General features: G+C 45.6%; 1 protein-coding gene across 27 annotated transcripts in view; it reads left to right on the top strand.

Moving 5' to 3' along the window:
• The window catches only part of MSI2 (musashi RNA binding protein 2), an 833,820-nt gene that overhangs the window by 701,850 nt on the left and 107,711 nt on the right, over positions 1-24,259 (top strand). For 16 of the 27 annotated variants that reach the window (XR_013226812.1, XR_013226808.1, XR_013226811.1 and 13 more), the window contains one exon: positions 20,847-20,870. The exons of the other annotated variants lie outside the window; for them this stretch is intronic. Coding sequence is in view for 10 of the 16 variants with exons in the window: in XM_077312083.1 (XP_077168198.1) it covers positions 20,847-20,870 (24 nt within the window). In the remaining 6 variants the exon portion in view is untranslated. The remainder of the gene's footprint in view (positions 1-20,846; positions 20,871-24,259) is intronic. 27 annotated transcript variants of the gene reach the window in all.

Below are 24,259 nucleotides of genomic sequence, written 5' to 3'. Positions count from 1 at the left end.
GCTGCTTCTCCCAGTCAGCCAGCTCATGGTGATTAACAACAAATCCAAAATACAGTATTAAAACTATCCATACAAAAGCCCCACTGCGTTGAGTGGAGACAGTGGGCATTGATTTTCTGTGGGTTGGTGATCATTATCTCATCCTGCAGGGGGAAAAGCTTGTCTGCCTCTCTTTCTAGGCCAGTCAGCACTCTTAGCTTTGGTTAAGTTCTGCAGATCTAAAGCATTTGCTCAGCTCTCTTTTCCAGTTTATAACTGCCTGCTCAATTTCTGACCAAATCCTTCTAGCTCTGTATCCTCCTTCCACTTTTGTTTACCTAAAAAGTGATGGCAACATCTGCATGGCATAAAAGGGTTTGTCAAAGTGCATATTAATCCAGCCAGAGTGAGTTTAATTATCATTTGTCAGACCCTTCTAATTTAATTTCCATCAGTGTGAGATGAAGTGACACAAGCTGGAGGGAATCCCTCCCCTGTTGTTTAATCAATTCAAAACTTTGTTTCTCTTGCACATGAACTTATGAAACCCAAACATGAGCATCCTGATGATGTTCACATCTCATGAGTAGTGCAAAAGTAGGTTGACAAAAGTAGGTCTCAGTGCTTGTGTTGTTGGCAATGCTTTGTTTTAGACAATATCAATGAAGTCCCTAATTAAACTCCATTTTACAAAGCAGATTAGTTTAGTGTTCCTTGGAGAGCTCAGCCTCCATGTAAACCTTGCTGTCAGCAGCACTTTTACTTAGAAACTGTGAGAACTGGCTGGAAAAATCTGAGGGCCATTCCGCACAACTTAAATGTAGCAGAAGTCTTACCTTTGGTAAATGGTACTAATTCAATCTGCAACACTCCCGCAAAAATCGCTTAGTTGTAGCGCTTTTTGGGAAATCGGGAAAAGTGGATTCCCCCTGAAAAAATCACTACACTTCTGAGCACAAGCTGCAACACATCAGTGAAAGACGTGTGTTCTCAATGTAGCGGTAGAAAGAATGTCCCTCCCCCTCTCTTGCCCCCGAACTTCCGGAGAACCGATTGCCATTTTTTTCCTTTGACTGGCGAAAGCAACGAACGAGCGAGGCTTCTCTGGCTAAAGTCCCTCCACAGAAGTGATTAAAAATTAAACAAAGCTCCCAACTGCAAGTGTCTTTGAAGTTCCCAAGCACAACACAGCCCCATGTTTGGCACTGGCCGTAATTTCGGCCACAAATCATGCCCGTGGGGGGGGATTCTTTTTTTTTTTACTTGAGCGTGTAAACGATTAATCGCCAGCTCCTACGCCAGCAAAAAAGGTCTTTCTGAGACAATGAATGAACACAGATTCATTGCAACGAATGAACACAGATTCGTTGCTACTGGTGTTTTCAGTTTTTTTTTTAATTCTTAAAGGGAAAAGGGCTTTTGGGGAGCACGAACACAACAGTTCATTGGCTGTTTCGTTTGATTGGCGGCCAAGGGTGGGAAGAAGCACAGAAAATTATTGCTTCCTTTGTTGTGATTCCAGCGAGACCGGAAACATGTGGGGAATGAATACAACACTACTGGGACTTCTATATTCCACTAAAAATAAAGGTATGCGGAATGACAAAATTCCACTATTTAATATAGCGTTTCTGCATTCTGAAAACATTTGGCAACATTGGTCCATGTGCGGAATGGCCCTGAATAATGCATGAATAACAATTTAAACTCTTCAAAAATAAATCCATTTGAATGTCACACACCCTGGAAGAAACTCTACCTGAAGGAAAGACTGTCATGTTATGTTATGCATACTAGTCATATGACTTCAGACTCTTCCCCTACCATCATCACCAAACATCCTTATTTTGTCACAACTTCGGGTGTAAGAATGACTTATATCAGGTTGAACCTGTTGTGTGTTGAACCTGTTCTGTCCAAGTTTTTATCTTCCTTTGAAAGAAAAAGTATTAGGAAAGTTGTGCGAGAAAATGTTTATCTGGGAAGAAGCCTGTTGTCCTCCTGCAGCCAGTGAGCCTTTGTAAGATCATTTGAAGAAATCCAGCAATTAAGTTCAGCATCTGGTTTCCTTTGTAGTCAGTCAGGTGCTTGTGGGAAGCTCAAAAACAGAGCATAAAGGCAACCATCACTTAAAAGTTATTATGGGATCGACCTCTATGTGCTACCTAAATGCCACATTTTTTTTACAAGTCTTTTCTACAGGCCTTCCTCAGCTGCCTGGCAGATTGATAAGAAACTTCCCATAGCAGTAAATCCAACATAAATAAATGGTTATCGTGAAATAAAAGATGGTAATAAAATAGCTTACAGTGCCAAATCTCCTCTTTGTGTGCCAGAATACGGCATATGATGCTCGTGTACTGTTGGCCCTCAATAGAGTGATGAAGCATTAAATATTTGTCGGCAGTTATCTGTCCTCGGTTACCTTCTTCAGTTAACTCCAACCAGAACTTGATGGTAACAAAGTCCTTCCGCCTGCTGATCTTCTCTCACTGTAGCAGGACAAAATGCTTGGTGTGACATCACAGTTTTAATTTCCCCACATCCCTTCATTTTTATAAGGCCACACATCCTCCATATCATCCATCTTTGGCCTTGGCAACTTGGCCCGAATGACATTTTATTGAATCACAACTCTTCCCTATTCATTTTGGACTGTACCATTCACCTCCCCGTCAATGCGCTGAAATCAGGCACTTTATTGACAAACTAAGTAAACCAACATGCCCCGCCCCCTCGCCAGCATCACCAAATAATACAAAATTACTCAGAATGGTGAAAACTAAGGATGACTGTGAAAAACTCCATGAGGATCTCTATAAATTACTGTGCTTGCACACGAAAATTCATGCCTCAAATCTTTGCTGATCTTAAAACTGGCATTGGATTCAAATTTTGTTGTACTACTTCAGATCAACATAGCTTCCCACTTGAATCTATTTAAATCAAGAAAGACCCATATATGTAATCTGAAGTGGAACAGTCTAGACAAAGGGTGGACACCTCATGAGATATTCATCTACGTTAACATATTTTTGATTATAAGACACTAGGGGCAAAGCCCATTGTATCCAGGAATACAACGGGTGCTAGAACTTGGTGGTGGGAAGAGGAAGGGGAAGTTGTCCAGTCTGTAAGGGCATGTGGTTGAATGTGTGTATTTGTGTAGGAAGTTGTGGTGGCGTGGTGACAAACAAGGGCATGGATGTGGAGATATGGGTGTCAAGAACCTGGTTTGAAATGTTTATTGAGTGTGGGAGATTACTGACATTTGGGAATTGTGGCATAGTGGTTACAGATGAGCTTTCCATCGCTATGTCTTCAGATATGTGAAGGGAAAATCAGACTGGAGACTCTTCTTAGGGGGAGATTACATGGCAACCAATTCCAGGTGGGGCCTGGAGAGCTCCCGGAATTACAGTTCATCTGCAGAGTATAAAGATCAGCTCCCCAGGCAGAAAAGGTAACTTTGGACAGGGTTGTAGTAGAGAAGAAACATTTAAGGTCTCCCACACTGGTTGTTAAAGAGCCTCTTATGGTGCTGAGTGGTAAGGCAGCAGAAATGTCGTCTGAAAGCTCTGCCCATGAGGCTGGGAGTTCAACCCCAGCAGCCGGCTCAAGGTTGACTCAGCCTTCCATCCTACCGAGGTCGGTAAAATGAGTACCCAGCTTGCTGGGGGGTAAACGGTAATGACTGGGGAAGGCACTGGCAAACCACCCCGTATTGAGTCTGCCATGAAAACTCTAGAGGGCGTCACCCCAAGGGTCAGACATGTAGAGGAATACAAAATTATTAGAGTCCATCCACACTCCAGTGAATGATAGAAATGTTTTTGCAAGCCCTTGTGTCTGTCCTGGAATATCTGCAGAATCCTGCAGAGATCAGAGATTAGGAATTTTGAAATCTTTGTGTTCACAATTTCACACACGCATTTCAGCGCATTGACGGGGAGGTGATTGGTACAGTCCAAAACGAATAGGGAAGAGTTGTGATTCAATTTCACACACGCAACACATATTCACTTGTGTTTAGAAGGTCTTGATGTGAGGGCAGACTTCCTGACCCCAACGCCATCAGGAACATAACAATGCCCAATTCAAAAAGGAGAGCACATGGAAATGGCTTTTTCCACCAATAATTTGTTTTGTTGGGCCAGTTCTGAATGAGGCCAGGTGGAGTTTGTCCCTCGCTTCTTCATAGTAATTATTTGCTTAGAAGAGAGACACAGATGCTGAATGTGTACCAATATAAGCTGGAGCAAAGCAGCATTCAGCAAGCACTTATGTACCCTGAGAACAGAAAGGAGGTTTTTTGTGCTACAAGCTCAGATGATTCTCAATCAGAGGCAGCTTGGTATAGGTAAGAGCTGTGGACTCTAATCTAGAGAACTGTTTGATTCTCTACTCCTCCTCACATTCAGCCAGCTGGGTGAACCTGGGCCAATCGTGGTTCTTTTATGGCTATTCTTGAAAAACAGATCTGTCAGAAGTCTCTCAGGTCCACCTACCTCACAGTGTGTCTGTTGTGGGGAGAGGAAGAGAAAGCTGTTTGTAAGCCACTTTGAGACTCCTTCAGGTAGTGAAAAGTAGGGTATAAAAAACCATCTTCTTCAAGCAAGCTTGAACAAAGCAATGACATGCTGAATTTTAAATGGAACCCAGTCTGTGTCAAGGGCCATTCCAGACTAAGCAATGAAAGTGCCAGCCTAGGACATAGTGGGCTGGGCTTTTACAACTATTTTTCCATCCATCCAGACCTTTCTTTGCCAGGATCAAATGCTGTTGCTGCCCCAAGGCACTGTCAGAACATTTCCCCCAGACAGAACTGAAAAGCACTGGCTTTAAAAGTTTACTGCAAGCCAAAATCCCCCTATATCACATATGTTCCTGCTTAAAAGTCAGTGTTGTTGTTGTTAGGTGCGAAGTCGTGTCCGACCCATCGCGACCCCATGGACAATGATCCTCCAGGCCTTCCTGTCCTCTACCATTCCCCAGAGTCCATTTAAGTTTGCACCTACTGCTTCAGTGATTCCATCCAGCCACCTCATTCTCTGTTGTCCCCTTCTTCTTTTGCCCTCAGTCGCTCCCAGCATTAGGCTCTTCTCCAGGGAGTCCTTCCTTCTCATGAGGTGGCCAAAGTATTTGAGTTTCATCTTCAGGATCTGGCCTTCTAAGGAGCAGGTAGGGCTGATCTCCTCTAGGACTGACCGGTTTGTTCACCTTGCAGTCCAAGGGACTCGCAAGAGTCTTCTCCAGCACCAGAGTTCAAAAGCCTCAATTCTTTGACGCTCAGCCTTCCTTATGGTCCAACTTTCGCAGCCATACATTGCAACTGGGAATACCATAGCCTTGACTAAACGCACTTTTTTTGGCAGTCTCTGCCTTTTAGGATGCTGTCTAGATTTGCCATAGTGAAGAGGAACTAAAGAGCCTGTTGATGCGGGTGCAGGAGGAGAGTGCAAAAGTTGGCTTGAAACTCAACATCAAGAAAACGAAGATCATGGCATCTGGCCCTCTCAATTCCTGGCAAATAGATGGGGAAGAAATGGAGATAGTGACAGATTTTATTTTCCTGGGCTCCAAGATCACTGCAGATGGGGACTGCAGCAAAGAAATTAAAAGACGCTTGCTCCTGGGGAGGAAAGCTATGGCAAATCTAGAAGTCAGTAGAGTTTCCTAAAACCAGTAGAGTTTCCTAATAGTCACCTCCAGTGGGCACTAATAGTCATTGATGAACCTGTAATTTTTTCTAATCTCCTATTACAGCTACATAAGCCAGTTGCCATCCATATGCCCTGTGAGAGTGAATTCCATAAAATATGTACTGTGGGGGAAATCTGCTCATCAACTCCTTTATTATGGGGAAAGGAGTGACAATTTCTCTTTCTATATCATGCATACTTTTATAAACCAACATCATGCTTCTCCAGTCTTCATTTGTTTTACCTGAAAAGCCTATAACTCTTTAGCCTTTTTTCATAGGGGAGGTGCCCCAATACCATGCTCGTTTTGCTTGCCTTTTCTTGGACCTTTTTGAAAAGCAGGATGACAGTATTTTAAATGCTGCCCTGCTATAAGGTGGTGTGTTGCCAGCTGTTTTCCCATCCTTGTCCTGCCAGGATCCCTTGACTCAGTCACATCATGGCAAGCTTGGTTTGCCATTACATTAGAAACATGCCAGTCTCTCAGACTTACTTTTCTGTAAAATGCAAGTACAAGTCACCTGCCTGAGATGGCACTTGATTAGATGAATGGACAGGGTGTCTGTTGTGGGAAGAGAAAAGAGAAGGCAACTATAAGTAGCTTTGAGACTCCTTTGGGTTGAGAAAGGAGGCACAGAATAACCAACTCTTCTTCTTCAGTAATTTTAGGGCTCTCTCAGCCTCCCCTCCTTCACAGGATGTAGGAAGAGATAACATCCCAACCAGATTTCAGGGAATCTCATGCCCCCTTCCCTTGCTTCTAGGCCTTGACACTTGTGCTGTGCTAGGAATCCCAGAATAGCTTCTTTAATGACAGCCTCATTAATCATAGAATCATAGAGTTGGAAAGCACCTCTTGGATTATGTAGTCCAACCCCCTGCACTACGCAGGACACTCACAATCCTATCGCTCATCCACTGTAACCTGCCACCCCTTGAACCTTCACAGAATCAGCCTCTCCATCAGATGGCTCTCCAGCCACTGTTTAAAACTTTCCAAAGATGAAGACAAAGATGGTGATGGGTTTGGAGACCAAGACATATGAAGAAAGGCTGGGGGACTCAGGCCTCTGTGAGCTACATCGGCATCCAGGTGTCCCAGAGGGTTTCTCCCAGCTGCATCATAAATTCCCAAGTTACTGGTAGTGAGCTGTTGTCCTTCCCCATTAGCTTGTTCAGTACTTCGTGGCCTGGGGGGCCTACCACACCATACCATAGTTGACGTACTTTCCATAGAATTTTCTTGGCAGGTTTGTTGCCAGGTCCTTCCCCATGCCTCTGTAATTGGCGTGCGGGCCATGACCTCCACAGGTCACCCCTCACCACGTTGAAGAATACAGTAGGACTTTAATGTGGCTGACAAAATAATGCACTCTTGGGCAGATGTTGAAAATGTTAATAGGATTAATTCATCAGAAACACAGCAACAGACATTCCCCATGAGGGCTGCTCTGTTGGTCCATCTCAATTAGACATTTTAAAAACAGGTTAAACTACTCATTTGGAGACAAAGAAATAGCTGGATTCCATATAAAGGTCAGTAATGCCTGTATCTGATTCTATGGATTTTTAGTGCTTACCATGGGATCTTCAATCAAACCCAGTTACCCAGGCAAGTTCCTTATGCTTAAACCATTTTCTGTTGAACATTTTGGCAGAATTATGGCTGTTTTGGTGGCTAGGGTCTTTGGCTGAGAACATCTGCTTTGTTTGTAGAAGGTCTCAGGCTTTATTCTTGGGCATCTTCAGTTAAAGGATCTCCAACAGCAAGCACCTGGTGAGTCACTGCCCAGAGGGAGTAGACCGCTCTGGACTACATGGCCCACTAGCCTGGCTCAGTCTGGCAGCTTCATATGCATACATAGGAGTGGGATGTGACTGTATGGTAGGTTGTATATGGGCAAAGGCCTTTTCTGCACCTGAGATCCCAGACAGCCACTGCCTTCCAGAGGAGATAATAGCGGCCATGTGAATGAATGAATGTTGAATTCATTCAGTAAGGCATCATGCCAACCAGTCTTGAATGAAACAAATAAATACAGGAAAGTGAATCCTGGGTTCTGCGCTTACTTCTTTTTTCTGTTGTCAATCCTGAACATTTCAGATCTATTTGAACCCAGGTCTGCCTCCTTCCTTTTCCCCAAATTGAAACAGACTGCGTTCTACACTTGTGTGGCTGCTCTCTCCATCCCGCTTGATTAGGGAAGCTCAGAGGGTGGGGAGGAGCGGTGATCACGAAACTCCAGCCATCACTGAAGGAGCACAAGGCTGGAGAAGGGTTTCTTTCCTGTTGTTCTACAGCCAAAACAAGCCGGGGGGGGGAGCAAAAGGCTGCTTGTTTACTTTTCCTGAGCGAGCAAGGGAGGGAGAAGGTTGAGGGGGAAGACAAGCAAATTTTGGCACATAGATACATGGGCTTGGATCACAGTCATTTTGGAAATAAGGGCAAAAATAAGTCTTGGAAGGGAATGGCAACCGGGAACCAGGCAGTCTTTGAACTGATGCCCTGACCAATCAGTGACGGACTGCTTTGCTACATCAGCATTGGAGGTGTGGGAGAGGGGGAGGGAATTCATGGCAAAATGCAGAGAGATACACATAATACTGGGGCTTGTGGAGTGGTTTTCTCAAATGCAGTGACTTATGTCAGCTTCTGAATATCGCTGGGGAAAGGTAGTGTCACCGTGGATTAATCATAGATGTTGCAGGGGGGAAATTTAAAGCACTAAATATCAGAATGGAAATTGAATAACATGTAGATGACTTTTTAAAATTTGGGGACACCGGGGATAAAAAGTCCAGTGCAGATTCTGCCCTGGACCCCAGTAATTTAAAAAGTCTCAGGTAGTTTGACCTTTACTGAACAAGTAGGACCAGAAAAAGAGTTGTTGTTTTTTTGTATCTGAAAAAGACTCAAAGGGGCTGACATTCTCCAGCCTTCCTCTCTGCACAGCAGATACCTTGTGAGGGAGATGGGTCTGAGAGAGTTCTGAAAGAACTATGTCTGGCCCAAGGAAGAGTGGGGAAGCAAACCTGGTTCTTCAGATTAGAGGATGTCAATCTTAACCAGAACACCAAACTAACTATAATAAAGGAGATGGTTCGGATTGACATTTCTGGATAGTCCATGGTCATTCCATCTCCATAGTCAAATTCAGTCTGCAGGATGTGGTCAGGTAGACCTCAGAATCATAGGCTGAAATTGTAATATGAACTTACTCCAAGACCCTGAGTGTAGTGTGTTCTCCTGGCCTCATGTTTCCTTCAGTATGGCTGAACAAGACAATTATTGTGAAACTCCAGTATTATGGACAAGTTCTGCTAGCATCACCCAGCTGTGCAATGGTTATTTGACTGGCAAGAGGGTAACTAGGGCTTAAGGAAGATGCACACACATTTTTGTTGGCTTAAACAATGCTACAGCTTTATTATCAACTCTGCAGGAGTGTTGGTGCAGCATGGGAGAGGGAGCCTGACCTGCAGTCAGCCAATCACAATAACCTGCTCCCCAGCAGCATCCTGGGGCCCACCGGATTCACCCTCCAAGAATGTGGTCCACTTGCCGCTGGATTCCTACCATAGGGAAGTGTCCCACTTGGGGTGCCAAGAGGAAGCACACACTTCCATGGGTCCCACCCAGGCTACCCAGCATGGTAAAACCTGGGGTGCCAAAGAGAGGCACCTACCTACCTAAGTCCCACCCCAGGCTACCTGGCACTCCCCTGCTGGGTCAGCCTGTGCTTGCAGACCTGCCACTTCATAAGGAGATCCCTAACTTGGGGAATCCGATGCGCAGAGTGAACACCCTCCAAGCAGGCTCCATCCCATGCCAAACCTCAAGCTGTGACAAAATGGAGATCAAATACATATGATAGTTGTTCACTCCAAACCATAAACAGTATTACCCAACATCACTGGGTAAGTAGGAGGGAAGCTACCCCAGCGGGGCCTTAGGCGAAGAGGCCGGACTCCTTAAACGTGGTGCCTTGTAACATGCCCAGTGCCCGCGTCTCCCCGCCCTGCCACAGGGTGATGCTACATGATTGCTCTGTGCACGCACGCGACTGGCCACCCAGTGCTTCCTCCTATTCCGCCCGGCTTCTCCCCTGTGTCAATAGGTGGCCGGAGGTAAGATCTCAGCATTTGTAACTCTTGCAGGGGGAGTTTTAGCATTATGTCTGATGAAATTACAGCTCTCCAGTAACTGAGCAGGTTTGCAAGGGAAGAAATAAGAACAATGGTAATTCATCCCCCTCCCCGAGACCATAAATCAATATATGTTTAAAATAACTTGCTCATAATCACATTATGCCCCAGACATTTCCAACATTGCTTCTTCTATACATAGTCTTAACCCTGCCTGAAAGTGGAAAATCGTTAAAAGGAGGCTTCAATTTTCAGAAACAGCAGGGAGCCTCATAGCTCCTTTCTGGGCTAATAAAAATAGGGAGTGGTAACTTTTACTTGAAAAAAGGTTATCAGGATTTATTTGGTTTTTCTTTTTTTTCTGTTCGACCATATAAACAGTTCAATATTGTTGGCTTTTCAGTATTTGCGGCAGATTGTGCACAGAACTAGTTAATATTTTAAAGCTCTCCAGTCTCATGAGAGGAAATTCGGAAAAAAATGTGGAAATTCGGTTGATGTCGTTTACTTGGATTTTAGTAAAGCTTTCGATAAGGTTTCCCATGATGTTCTGATGGATAAGTTGAAGGACTGCAATCTGGATTTTCAGTCCGGAACTTTTTAACTTATTTATTAATGATCTAGATAAGGGGGTGGAGAGACTACTCATCAAGTTTGCAGATGACATCAAATTGGGAGGACTGGCAAATACTCCAGAAGATAGAGTTCAACGAGATCTGAACACAATGGAAAAATGGGCAAATGAGAACAAGATGCAATTTAATAGAGATAAGTGTAAAGTTCTGCATCTGGGTCAGAAAAATGAAAAGCATGCCTACTGGATGGGGGATACGCTTCTAGGTAGCACTGTGTGTGAATGAGACCTTAGGGTACTTGTGGACTGTAAACTAAACATGAGCAGGCAGTGTGATGCAGCGGTAAAAAAGACAAATGCCATTTTGGGCTGTATCAACAGGGGCATCACATCAAAATCACAAGATGTCATAGTCCCACTGTATACGGTACTGGTCAGACCACACCTGGAGTACTGTGTGCAGTTCTGGAGGCCTCACTTCAAGAAGGACGTAGATAAAATTGAAAGGGTACAGAGGAGAGCGACGAAGATGATCAGGGGCCAAGGGACCAATCCCTATGAAAATAGGTTGAGGGACTTGGGAATGTTCAGCCTGGAGAAAAGGAGGTTGAGAGGGGACATGATAGCCCTCTTTAAGTATTTGAAAGGTTGTCACTTGGAGGAGGGCAGGATGCTGTTTCTTATTGGCTGCAGAGGAAAGGACACGCAGTAATGGGTTTAAACTACAAGTACAACGATATAGGCTAGATATCAGGGGGGAAAATTTCACTGTCAGAGTAGTTCAGCAGTGGAATAGGCTGCCTAAGGAGGTGGTGAGCTCCCCCTCACTGCCAGTCTTCAAGCAAAGTTTGGATACACACTTTTCTTGGATGCTTTAGGATGCTTTGGGCTGATCCTGCGTTGAGCAGGGGGTTGGACTAGATGGAATGTATGGCCCCTTCCTATGATTCTATTAAAATTAAGCTATGTATAAAGGATAAAATAATTCAGAAAATGTATGCCTTTGAGACCCCATGCATGCCTTTAAATATGGAAGAATATTCTGCTCTCCTGGACTTCATCTCTTGTTGTTTCTGCTTAAGTAAGACCACAAAGGCCTCCTGTTGTATTCTCAGTATAACAGATTCCATTTTGCTTAATATCCATCAAGCCTGCCAGTCTTCAGAGGGCAATCCCCCCTAAACCATTGACTCAGTGCTAAAGTTGGTCTTGCATAGTGATCACTTCCTCCTTCCATTTTTCTTCCTTGCAATCCCATCTAATCTCAGTATGGGGACCTAGTAGGAAAGGAAGAGCAAGGGCTTTAGATCTAGGATCTAGGATCTCTTATCATTCTTTCCCCTGTATGCAAAATTCCTTTACATCTCATTCGAATTAGATCGAAAAGAATGTCTGAATGATAGTAATGGATAGGTAATGGATAGGCCCTCTTATCACTTGGGTTAATGGTCTGTTCAAGAAGGTTCCTTATCCCAGCAGTTAACTTCACTAAGGTTTTCCCCCTTCTTCTCCTTTACATGTTCTAACCCTTCCCCCTACCGACAATTGTTTGAACTTTGTTTTATCTTAATATTTTAATGTAGCAATACTCTTGTATTTTTTCACAACTCATATCGATTAACTTTTATAATTGATTGCAGTTTTTATAGATGTATTATTTATATGGGTCTATTGACCGAATAAACATGGACTGATCCTGCATTGAGCAGGTTGGACTAGATGGCCTGTATGGCCCCTTCCAACTCTATGATTCTATGATTCTATGATTCTATACTACTATCCCCTGTTTATGAGGTTTTGGATATTTCATGTATATTCTCATATCGTTATCCATGGTTCCTCTATATATTTGTGCAACAACGTGTCCAGATGTCCAAGTTGGAATTGGGCCAATCAGAGTGATTGGCTCTGCCCCTACAGCTCCTGCCCTACCTCCCTGGATGCTAGCCACGTTCCTCTCAGACGCGCCAGAGACAGAGAGAGACACACAGAGCCCTGCCAGACTGAACATGAGCCCTAATTCCCTCCTATCGCTCCTGCTGCGAGGGAGGCAGAGAGAGACACAGAGAGAGCCCTAGCTGCTGACCTGCCCTGCTTCCCTCCTAAGAACGAGCCCTAATTACGTGCTATGGCTCCTGCTGCCATGGAGAGAGAGACACAGAGAGAGCCAACCCTGCTGCAATGGAGGGAGAGAGAGACAGAGACAGAGACAGAGAGCTGCCCCAAACTGCACACCCTCCTACAAACCAGCCCTGATTACCTGCTACATCTCCTGCTGTGAGGCACACCGAATGACATGCAGCAAGAGGGAGAGAAAGAAAAAGAGACACAGGGAGAGATCTGCACCTCTCAGTATCCCCTGGGTCCTAGCGCCCATTTCATTCCTGGTTACAATGGGCTTTCTTGCTAGTTTATATTATATTCATGGAACTGAATGTGGTATACTCATTTCAGAAAGACGGTTCAGCTTGTGCTTACATCACACACAGTGACATTGCCAGAGTATCTGCTTTGCATGCAGCAGTCCCCAGGTTCAATCCACAGCATCTTTAGCAATGGGAAAGACCTGTCTGAAACCCTGGAGCAGGGGTAGTCAAACTGTGGCCCTCCAGATGTCCATGGACTACAGTTCCCAGGAACCCCCCTGCCAGCATTCGCTGGCAGGGGGCTCCTGGGAATTGTAGTCCATGGACATCTGGAGGGCCGCAGTTTGACTACCCCTGCCCTGGAGTGATGCTGCCAATCAATACCGCTGTACAGTTTGACTCATATGTGACCAAATAATTGAAACTACTGTCGTTACAGACAGTGGTTAGCATATTAGACTAAGGACTCAGATACAAATTTCCCTTTTAACCTTGAAGTTCTCTTGGTGATTTTGGTCCAGTCGTTCTCTCATCTTAATTTAACTCACAGGGCTTTTGTAAAGATTACATGGAAAAGGGGAGGCTGATATTATAAACTATGTGTCCACTTTGAGGAGAAAAGCAAGATATCTCAAAATAAACCTCATATCCCTGAGTTATATCTAATATATTCACTGTACTTGCCTCTTATTTTTATGCCAATAAAGGTTTATATATATATATATATATATATATATATATATATATATATATATATATATATATATATATATATATATATATATATATATATATATATATATATATATATATATATATATATATATATATATATATATATATATATATATATATATATATATATATAAATTTATTATTGTGAATATAGATATAGATATAGATATATAGATATAGATATAGATATAGATATATATTCACAATAATAAATTTATTAAAATAAAAAGGCAATGTCAGAAATGTAATAGTACATTTGGATTCCTAGGGCCGTTCTGCATTCGTCCAAAATAGCACAATGGTTACTAATTGAAATCGCTACAGTTTTGCCATTATGCACAACGTCGTTGACAATCTGCAACACTCCTGAAACCGATCTGCAAAAAGCGCTTCGTTGTAGCGCTTTCAGGGAAATCCCAAAAAGTGGATTCACCCTCCGGAAAGCGCTACACTCCTGCAACCAATCTGCAACACTAGCGGGAAAGTTCTCTGTGTTACCATTCTTGCGGTTTCTGCAAAGTCCCTCCCCCTGACTCTCTCCTCTGATCTTCCGGCGAAGCGATCGCCATTTTTTTTTCTCCGAGCGAGCGGAGATCAACGCACCAGCGAGCCTTCGTTTACCCAGCGAGGCTTCCCTGGCTGCAGCCCCTCTGTTTAAAGTCACCAAGCACAAGCATCGCAGAGGCCCATTTGCTGGTTTATTTTCACTTTATTTTTCACACTGTTTTCGGCCGAAAATCGCACCCGTGAGGGGGGGGGATTTTTTTTTTCACTCGGGGGGAGCGTGGCAACGATGAAACGGCAGCTCAAACACCACCTGCTAGCTGGATGGGTCTCTCCGTTGCAACAAATCAATGCATATTCGTTGCAACGGGTGTCTTTTTTTAAAAAAATAAACCTTCCTTAAAGGGAAGGGGGCTGTTTGGGAGCATGATAACGGCCGCCCATTGGCTGCTTGACGGCCAGGGGCGGGACACAGCTTAGCAATAGAGCTTCCTGGCTAGCGATTTTTGCAGAGACCGGAACCCTGTGGGAAACGATAGAAACGCAACTGGATTCCACTACAAAGGCAGGTATGCGTTACACCGAATTCCACTATTTAAAATGGCGATTTTTCGTTCAGCAAACAATTTGCTACATGGATCCCGGTGCGGAATGGCCCCTAGTGTTTTCTCACAAAGACGGTTTACATACTGGGAACGTCACTGCCCCAGCTCCCGTGCAGGAGCACAAATCGGGGACGGATGAGGCGCACTGGGCCAAACGTTCCCCTATGTGGGTGCAGGAAGAGGTGGGGCAACCTGCCACGACTAAAACTCCAGCCTGAAGCCTGGCATGAAATCTCCAGTGCATAAACGGTCAAGGAAACTAGTAACGTCCATTTGGCCAAGTTAACAGATGACTAAAAGGTAAGTTATTGCAACACCCCCACATCCAAAAATGTAACAGATTTATTCAAAATAATATTAAATCAAGCATCTAGCATGAGATCACATATTTAGTATTACTAGTATTAGTATATCTGTGCTTCACATATTCCTTGCAGCAGCCTGGTAAGGTAGCCCTGCATTGTTAGGCCCATTATGAAGATGGATGGCAGAACCTGACAGAGAGTGGCTAGCCTAAGGCCACCAGGAGAGTTAGAGAACAGGCAAGATTTAAACCAGGAATTTCATTGTGTTTACCAAGAAAGGACAATAATTAGAAAAATAACTGCTTGACTGCTACATTCTTCCTTTCCTCCCTTCTCATGATGTTGCTTGTACGCTGAATAAAACATAGAATCATAGAATCATAGAGTTGGAAGGGGGCATACAGGCCATCTAGTCCAACGCCCTGCTCAACGCAGGATTAGCCCTAAGCATCCTAAAGCATCCAAGAAAAGGGTGTATCCAACTTTTGCTTGAAGACTGCCAGTGAGGGGGAGATCACCACCTCCTTAGGCAGCCTATTCCACTGCTGAACTACTTTGACTGTGAAAAACTTTTTCCTGATATCTAGCCTATATCGTTGTACTTGTAGTTTAAACCCATTACTGCGTGTCCTCGCCTCTGCGGCCAGCAGAAACAGCATCCTGCCCTCCTCCAAGTGACAACCTTTCAAATACTTAAAGAGGGCTATCATGTCCCCTCTCAACCTCCTTTTCTCCAGGCTGAACATTCCCAAGTCCCTCAACCTATCTTCATAGGGCTTGGTCCCTTGGCCCCAGATCATCTTCGTCGCTCTCCTCTGTACCCTTTCAATTTTATCGACGTCCTTCTTGAAGTGAGGCCTCCAGAACTGCACACCGTACTCCAGGTGTGGTCTGACCAGTGCCGTATACAATGGGACTATGACATCTTGTGATTTTGATGTGATGCCCCTGTTGATACAGCACAAAATGGCATTTGCCTTTTTTACCGCTGCATCACACTGCCTGCTCATGTTTAGTTTACAATCCACAAGTACCCCAAGGTCTCATTCACACACAGTGCTACCTAGAAGCGTATCCCCCATCCAGTAGGCATGCTTTTCATTTTTCTGACCCAGATGCAGAACGTTACACTTATCTTTATTAAATTGCATCTTGTTCTCATTTGCCCATTTTTCCATTGTGTTCAGATCTCGTTGAACTCTGTCTCTATCTTCCGGAGTATTTGCCAGTCCTCCCAATTTGGTGTCATCTGCAAACTTGATGAGTAGTCCCTCCACCCCCTCATCTAGATCATTAATAAATATGTTAAAAAGTACCGGGCCGAGCACCGAGCCCTGAGGTACCCCGCTACTCACCTCTCTCCAGACTGATGAAACACCATTGACAACAACTCTTTGAGTGCAGTTCTCTAACCAATTCCCTATCCACCTGACTATCTGAAAATCCAGATTGCAGTCCTTCAATTTATCCATCAGAACATCATGGGGAACCTTGTCAAAAGCTTTACTAAAATCCAAGTAAATGACATCAACCGAATTTCCCCGATCCAGCAAACCTGTTACTTGGTCAAAAAAGGAAACCAGGTTGGTCTGGCAGGACCTGTTGGAGACAAATCCATGCTGACTTCCTTGGATCACCAAATTGTCCTCCAGATGTTTGCAGATCGCTCCCTTTAATATCTGCTCCATTATCTTCCCCACAACAGAGGTCAGACTCACTGGTCTGTAGTTTCCCGGGTCATCCTTCCTCCCTTTTTTGAAGATCGGAATAACATTTGCTCTCTTCCAGTCCTCCGGGACATCTCCAGTCCTTAAAGAGGTCCCGAAGATGATGGACAAGGGCTGTGCAAGTTCTCTGTAAAGTTCTTTCAGTACTCTCGGGTGCATTTCATCCGGACCAGGGGATTTGAACTCATCCAGTGCAGCTAAATGCCTCTCGACAACCTCTCTATCCATGTTAACCTGCCACCCAGACACTGTCCTTTGGCTATGGCCATCTCTAGATGTGCCTAAACACTTTGACCTGTGGGAAAAAACAGATGTAAAATAGGCACTAAGCCTTTCTGCTTTCTCTGCATCTTCCGTTAGAGTTTGTCCATCCGCACCCAACAGTGGGCCTATTGCCTCCTTTACTTTACGTTTGCTCCTCACGTAACTGAAAAATCTTTTCTTGTTACAATGGGCTTCCCTGGCCAAACATAGCTCACTCTCAGCTTTGGCCTTTCTTATGATTGATCTACAGTGCCTAGTAACCTGTAGGTACTCTTCTTTAGAGCTCTGTCCTTCCCTCCATTTCCTGAACATTTCCCTTTTCTTTCTTCGTTCCTCTTGAAGTTCTCTGTTCATCCAAATAGGCTTCTTAGAGCTCCTGCAGTGTTTTCGTCTTTCTGGGATAGTCATTGATTGAGCATGCAATAGCTCCTGTTTGAGTAGCGCCCAACCCTTCACATGCTCCCTTCCCTTCCAGCATTCTCGTCCATGGTATGACACTCATCATGTCTCTGAGTTTATTAAAGTTTGTCCTACGAAAATCCAACATCCGCGTCTGGCTACAAGCTTCCTTGGCTCCCCATCTCAAAAGGAATTCTATGAGGACATGGTCACTTACCCCTAGGGTCCCCACCTCCTTCACCTCATCCACCAACTCTTGCCTGTTGGTCAGTATTAAGTCCAGTATGGCTGAACCTCTTGTGGGTTCATCTACCATTTGATCAATGAAATTGTCAGCCAGGCAGGTCAGAAAGTTGCATGACTGAGGACGCTTCGCAGAGTTTGTTTCCCAGCACACATCTGGGAAATTGAAGTCACCCATGATGACAAGGTCCTGCCGCGTGGATATTTTCTCAATCTGCTCACAAAGTGCAGCATCCACATCCTCTCGTTGGTCAGGCAGTCGGTAGCAGACACCAACCACCACACTGTTTGTTTTCCCCTCGCTTATTTTCACCCAGATGCTTTCCACTGTAGATATGCTCTCCTTCACTAGAATTTCCTGACAGGTAAGCCCTTTCCTCACATACAGTGCCACTCCTCCACCTCTTCGATCTATTCTGTTTTTTCTGAACAGTTCATATCCATCCACCATTACATTCCAGTCATGAGAATCATTCCACCAAGTTTCTGTGATGCCTACCAGATCATACCTTTCCATCAGCATGAGAAGTTCCAGCTCTTCCTTTTTATTGCCCATGCTTCGGCCGTTAGTATAAAGACATCTGAATCCTTTTACTTTTGGTTCCCTATGAGCTGGCCTTGCCGGTTGGGCTGCCTCCGATCGTTTTCCTTCAATACACTCCCTATGTTGATCGTCTCCTTCCCCTAGTGGCTTTAGTTTAAAGCTCTCCTGATGAATCTCCCCAGGTTCCTGCCAAACACATTCTTCCCCAGTTTCGATAAGTGCAGTCCATCAGGTGCTAGTAGGCCTTCCTCAAGAAAGCCTATCCCATGGTCCCAGAAACCAAATCTCTCCTGCCGGCACCAACTATACAGCCAGTGATTCACCTCCATTATCTTCCTCTCCCGACGCATTCCTCTTCCCTTGACAGGCAAGATTGAAGAGAATACCACTTGTGCCCCCATTTGCTTGAGCTTCCTCCCCAAATCTTGATAGTCTTTTTTAATAGGAGCGATGGTATTCAGGGTCATGTCATTTGTTCCCACATGGACCATCACAAATGGGTAGCGATCGTAGATTTGAGGAGTTTGGGCAGCCTTTCTGAAACATCTTTAATTTTCGCCCCTGCTAAGCAACACACCTCTCGGGTTAGGGGGTCGGGCCCAGCCACATGGCGATCCATTCCTCTTAGCAGTACTCCCCTGCCAGTACTCCTCCCCCTTCCCGAAAAAGCCCGCTGTGGCCTCTCCAGGCCTCAGCTGGCCTGCCAGGGCTGGGGGGGGAAGGCTAGTGCTCATTATATTTTCTAGTAAAACTGGCTTTTCCTCTCCTCTTATTAATAACTAGAAATTAAAACTGCTGTAGCTAAAATACAGCAGGCGCTAGTGGATTGGGAGGAATAAGGAAGGAAAGGAAGGTAGAAGAAGGAAGGAGGGAAAGGAGTGAGGAAGGAGGGGAAGGGGTGGGTAAAGGGATGGATAGAAGGGAGCAAGAAAGTAGGGCATAAAGGCAGAAAGACAGGAAGGGGGAAAAGAGGAAGTGAGGGAGAGAGAGAGAGAGGAAGTAGAGAAATAGAGGAAGTCATAAAGAGAGGAAGGAAGAAGGGAGGAAGACAGGTAGGGAGGTAGGGAGGTGGACTGGGAGTGGAGGGGGGAAGGGGGGGTTGCAAAGGTTTGCATAGGGTCTGGCGGGGGAGTGGTGAGGGGGGTGCGAACGGGGGGGTGGAGACGGGTGGTTTGGCGGCCGGGGGGAGTGTGGTGGCGACTTCTGGGAGTGGGTGGGCGGGTTGTTGGGAGGGGGGAAACTGGCATGGAGCGGTGGCGGTTGGGGGGTTTAAGAGCAGGGAGGGTGGAGGTGGCTGTGGGGGGGGTGGCAGGGGGTTACCTTGTCCATCGCGGTGGCGGCAGGAGTCCTGGCTGGCTGGGCAGGGGCACCTTCAGGAGACCGGCAATGGCAGGTGGCTGGCCGCAGTAGCGGCAGCTAGGGCTGCAATAGTGGCCTGGGGGCAAGGCTGGTGGGGATGCTTGGCAAGCCCCCCCCTGGCAAGCCCCCCCCTTGGTGGCCGGAATGGAGCAGGGCTGCCGCATCTCCTTTTGCCCAGGCAAGGTCCCTGGTTTGCCCTGGGAAAGGAGCAGGGCCGCCGCGTCCAGGGCGGCCCAAGTGGCCAATGGGGAGGCACGTTGTGTGCGCCTTCCTATTGGCCACTTAGCCCCTGAGTGGCACTCACGGCTCCTGATTGGCCCCTCCAAGTTTTTATCACGGACAGGCCCCACCCCTTTCTCCTCCCACCTACCCCTTAGGGCTTTATTATTACCGCTCCACAGGAGCGGTTACAGATAGTAATAATTTCATTTTTATATCCCACCCTTCCCAGTTCGCTCAGAGTGGGTAAGAAAATATAGTGGCTAGGCTGGTAGCCAGCTCTGACTTGGGAAACTTCTGGTGGTTGGGAGAGGGCGGTTGGGAGAGGGCAATATTTGGGGAAGGATGGTAGCTCAATGATCTTGCCACTCTCTGAAGCTGTCATTTCCTCTGGGGAAACTGATCTCTGTATTCTACAGCAGTGGTCCCCAACCTTTATTAGGCTGGGGACCGGCAGGGCATCAGGTCGCGCCCGCAGGGACCGCGCCCGCGCGGGCCACGCCCATGCTTTGGGCCGCGCCCGCGAGCTGCGCCCGGCCGCACCCGCGGGCCGCACCCGCGGATCGGGCCGCGCCCGGCCGCGCCCGCAGGCCGCACCCGCGAGCCGCGCCTGGCCGCGCCCGCGGGTCGCACCCGCGAGCCACGCCCGGCCGCGCCCGCGGGTCGCACCCACGGATCGGGCCGCACCCGCGGGCCGTGCCCGCGGATCGGGCCGAGTGGGCGCGGCCTGCACGGGCGCGGCCCGGCCCTGATTCCCTCTCCCCGCCCTCCCGCAGTAAGTAGCTTCCCGGGCCGCAAGCTTGCGGCCTGGGAAGTTTTTTACTGCGGGGGGGGGCAGGGAGAGGGAGCCGCGGCCCGGCGCCATGGCCTTCGCGGCCCAGTGTCGGGCCGCGGCCCGCAGGTTGGGGACCACTGTTCTACAGGTCCAAAGCTAGGGAACTTCCAGGCACTAGTTGGAATTTGTGAGCATCAGGTAGGGGATCGCCTATTTCAGTTTGGGCAGTTGCTTCAGCACTCAGTACTGTTATTCCCCCCCCCCCCAAATTCACCTCTCATTTAATAAGGATGTGCCCGGCTGTGTTTGTGTACTTGTTCTTTGCACGGGGGATGGGCTTAAACAATAGTTGGAGGGAATGTTGCATTTATTTACCTGGAGTCTTTTTTCCCCCCAACAGCCCTATTACCATATTTAAATGCAAGTATGTCTCTCTTAATTGATATTTTACAGTAGTTTAGAGACACTTTTAGCCTCTCTCTTCTGTCCTTTGGCTTTTCCCTGATAGCAAAAATGTAGCTATGGTTATAGAATTAGAACTAGCTGGCTTACTACTCTGGATGTCTCTTTTCTGTTGTCTTCTGCTTCTCCCTTTCTTTTTCTTTTGGGCCTTTCTATAGTTGTATTCATAATGATGGAGCACAACCTGCTTACTTAATAACTAACCTAGAGATTTGCCCTTTCTCAGTACCAGCACTAGCAGTCTCAATCTTCCCAGAAGCTCTTTTTCTCTGCAATCAGGAAGTTTTTAGCAACTATCTCATTTGGTTTCAAAAACAATGGGGGGTGGGTAGGGGTAGAATGGCCCCTTGCCAGGCCCACTGTAAATCCAAATTCCAAATGAGGAACTGGTAAAGCTTGCATTTTACTTGCAACTGCTTCCTCAGTGGACTCCAGCCAAAAACCTTTTACTGCACAAATGCCTCTAGATAAAATTCATGCCCTAATAATAAATCTTCTTGGTTTCATTACATTGTAACAACTCCCAAAACATGTAAAGGCCTGCAGTGTTTTTGAAAGCAGAAAGGCTGCATCTTCATACTGGAGAGCTAGACAAAACACCCAGTTTGCTTTACTCTGAAAAAAGCTCTTCTTGCCTGATCTTTTGTTGGGGTTTTTTTGGTAATCTGTGGTCTCACATATTTACAGTTGAAACCTGCCAGTCTCTGGGGTTTTTCTTGCATTAGAAAACACCACCCTCCATCCCTGTCATCTGCCTGAATGATGACCAAAGTCCTGAAATCCACAGAGCCTGCTCCGCAGAGGAATTTGCCAACTTTGTCCCTCAGTCACCTGGAATGAATCATAGAATCATAGAGTTGGAAGGGGCCATACAGGCCATCTAGTCCAACCCCCTGCTCAATGCAGGATCAGCCCTAAGCATCCTAAAGCATCCTCTGTACCCTTTCAATTTTATCTACGTCCTTCTTGAAGTGGGGCCTCCAGAACTGCACACAGTACTCCAGGTGTGGTCTGACCAGTGCCGTATACAATGGGACTATGACATCTTGTGATTTTGATGTGATGTCCCGGTTGATACAGCCCAAAATGGTATTTACCTTTTGTACCGCTGCATCACACTGCCTGCTCATGTTTAGTTTACAATCCACAATTACCCCAAGGTCTCATTCACACACAGTGTTACCTAGAAGTGTATCCCCCATCCAGTAGGCATGCTTTTCATTTTTTTGACCCAGATGCAGAACTTTCCCAAGTCCCTCAACCTATCTTCATAGGGCTTGGTCCCTTGGCCCCAGATCATCTTCGTCTCTCTCCTCTGTACCCTTTCAATTTTATCTACGTCCTTCTTGAAGTGAGGCCTCCAGAACTGCACACAGTACTCCAGGTGTGGTCTGACCAGTGCCGTATACAATGGGACTATGACATCTTGTGATTTTGATGTGATGCCCCTGTTGATACAGTCCAAAATGGCATGTTTAGTTTACAATCCACAAGTACCCCAAGGTCTTGTTCACACACAGTGTTACCTAGAAGCGTATCCCCCATCCAGTAGGCATGCTTTCCATTTTTCTGACCCAGATGCAGAACTTTACACTTATCTTTATTAAATTGCATCTTGTTCTCATTTGCCCATTTTTCTATTGTGTTCTGATTTCGTTGAACTCTGTGGTCCTATTGGTAAAAAAATTGGTAAATCCTATTTCTTCTCACCTCAGAAATCTGGTTCACAGGCCACACAGAACCCAAAGCTTGCTGCTTTCTATATAAAAGCAAATTAGGATTTGTGCCCAAATCTTAGAGAAATCAGATTAGCATTTTTTTTTAAAAGCCTGGAGTTGGTAGAGATATTATGGGATTGAACCTCTGTCTCCTTAAAGATATGTTCATGTAGCACTGATTGAGGGTTGGATGTAGCATTCTCCAGACTTATCATGTCACACACACAAAGACAGGCAGGCACACATTTCAGGTAAACCACAAGTTCATTCTTAGCTGAGGTTGAATTGTACAAGTTCACGTCTCTTCCACGTCTCCTCTGGTTCTCTAGATATTTCTCCCAACTCAGTGCTAGACAGTTATAGACTTCTAACAGTCAGGTAGCATTTTCGATGTAAGTTACCCAACTTTTCTTCCTTTTGAAAGCAAACAAGGTGCAAAACTTTTGTTTGTTCATTTCATTGTAATTAAACAGGAGTGAAAGTGAGGCAACAGAAACTTAATGGTGCAGCTCTAAATTCAGATATTGCTTCCCTAAGGTCTTGTTTTAACCCACAGGGCAGGCTCAGTAGAAAAAGAGGCGATGGAGCATACTTAAGTATACAGAGAAAATTAAGTCTCAGGTTGGTTGCTCCAGAGAACATGTAAGTAGCCAGTACGGAAAAGAGAGAGCAAGAGAGATTCTTCCGTCCCCTCATGCTTCTTTCCATAGTCTGAAAAAAGAAAATGGGTAGATTCAAATGGGTAGCCGTGTTGATCTGAAGTAGCACAATAAAATCAGAGTCCAGTAGCACCTTTAAGACCAAAAAAGATTTATTGAAGGCGTGAACTTTCGAGTCCAAGCACTCTTCCTCAGACTACATGCACCCCAAAGCTCATGCCTTGAATAAATCTTTGTTGGTCTTAAAGGTGCTACTGGACTTTGATTTTATTGTGCTACTTCAGACCAACACGACTACCCATTTGAATCTATACTAATGAAAAAAGAAGTGTTCTGTTGCATTGAACCCCAAAACTTATGCTTCAGTTAATTTGTTAGACACTAATATGCCACAAGGAACTTTTTGTTTCTTCTGCAACAGGCTAAAATAGTTAACCCACTGGAATTTCCATTCACAGAAAACTGTATGCCGTGGTGTTGCAGACAGTGATATCAAAATTGTTAGGTGCAAACAGCTTTAGGAAGACATTTTGTGGCTTGTGGCAGAATATTCAAATAGGGCTAAATTAACTAGTTTGTGGCTCAGGCCTGCAGAGGAGCACTTCTATGCACAAGTCTGTCCTGTTCAACAGGGGCATCACATCAAAATCACAAGATGTCATAGAGGACACGCAGTAATGGGTTTAAACTACAAGTACAACGATATAGGCTAGATATCAGGAAAAAAATTGTTCACAGTCAGAGTAGTTCAGCAGTGGAATAGGCTGCCTAAGGAGGTGGTGAGCGCCCCCTCACTGGCAGTCTTCAAGCAAAGGTTGGATACACACTTTTTTGGATGCTTTAGGATGCTTTGGGCTAATCCTGCGTTGAGCAGGGGGTTGGACTAGATGGCCTGTATGGCCCAATTCCATGATTCTATGTGATTCTGCTGTCCTTTAGGCCGGGCACCCAGAGTCTTCCATCAGAATCTGTTG

The sequence above is a fragment of the Paroedura picta genome, chromosome 15, assembly GCF_049243985.1.
Source record: "Paroedura picta isolate Pp20150507F chromosome 15, Ppicta_v3.0, whole genome shotgun sequence".
Classification (NCBI taxonomy): Eukaryota; Metazoa; Chordata; class Lepidosauria; order Squamata; family Gekkonidae; genus Paroedura; species Paroedura picta.
Note: the sequence above shows the minus strand (reverse complement) of the source record. Positions and strands in the feature narration are given on the sequence as shown.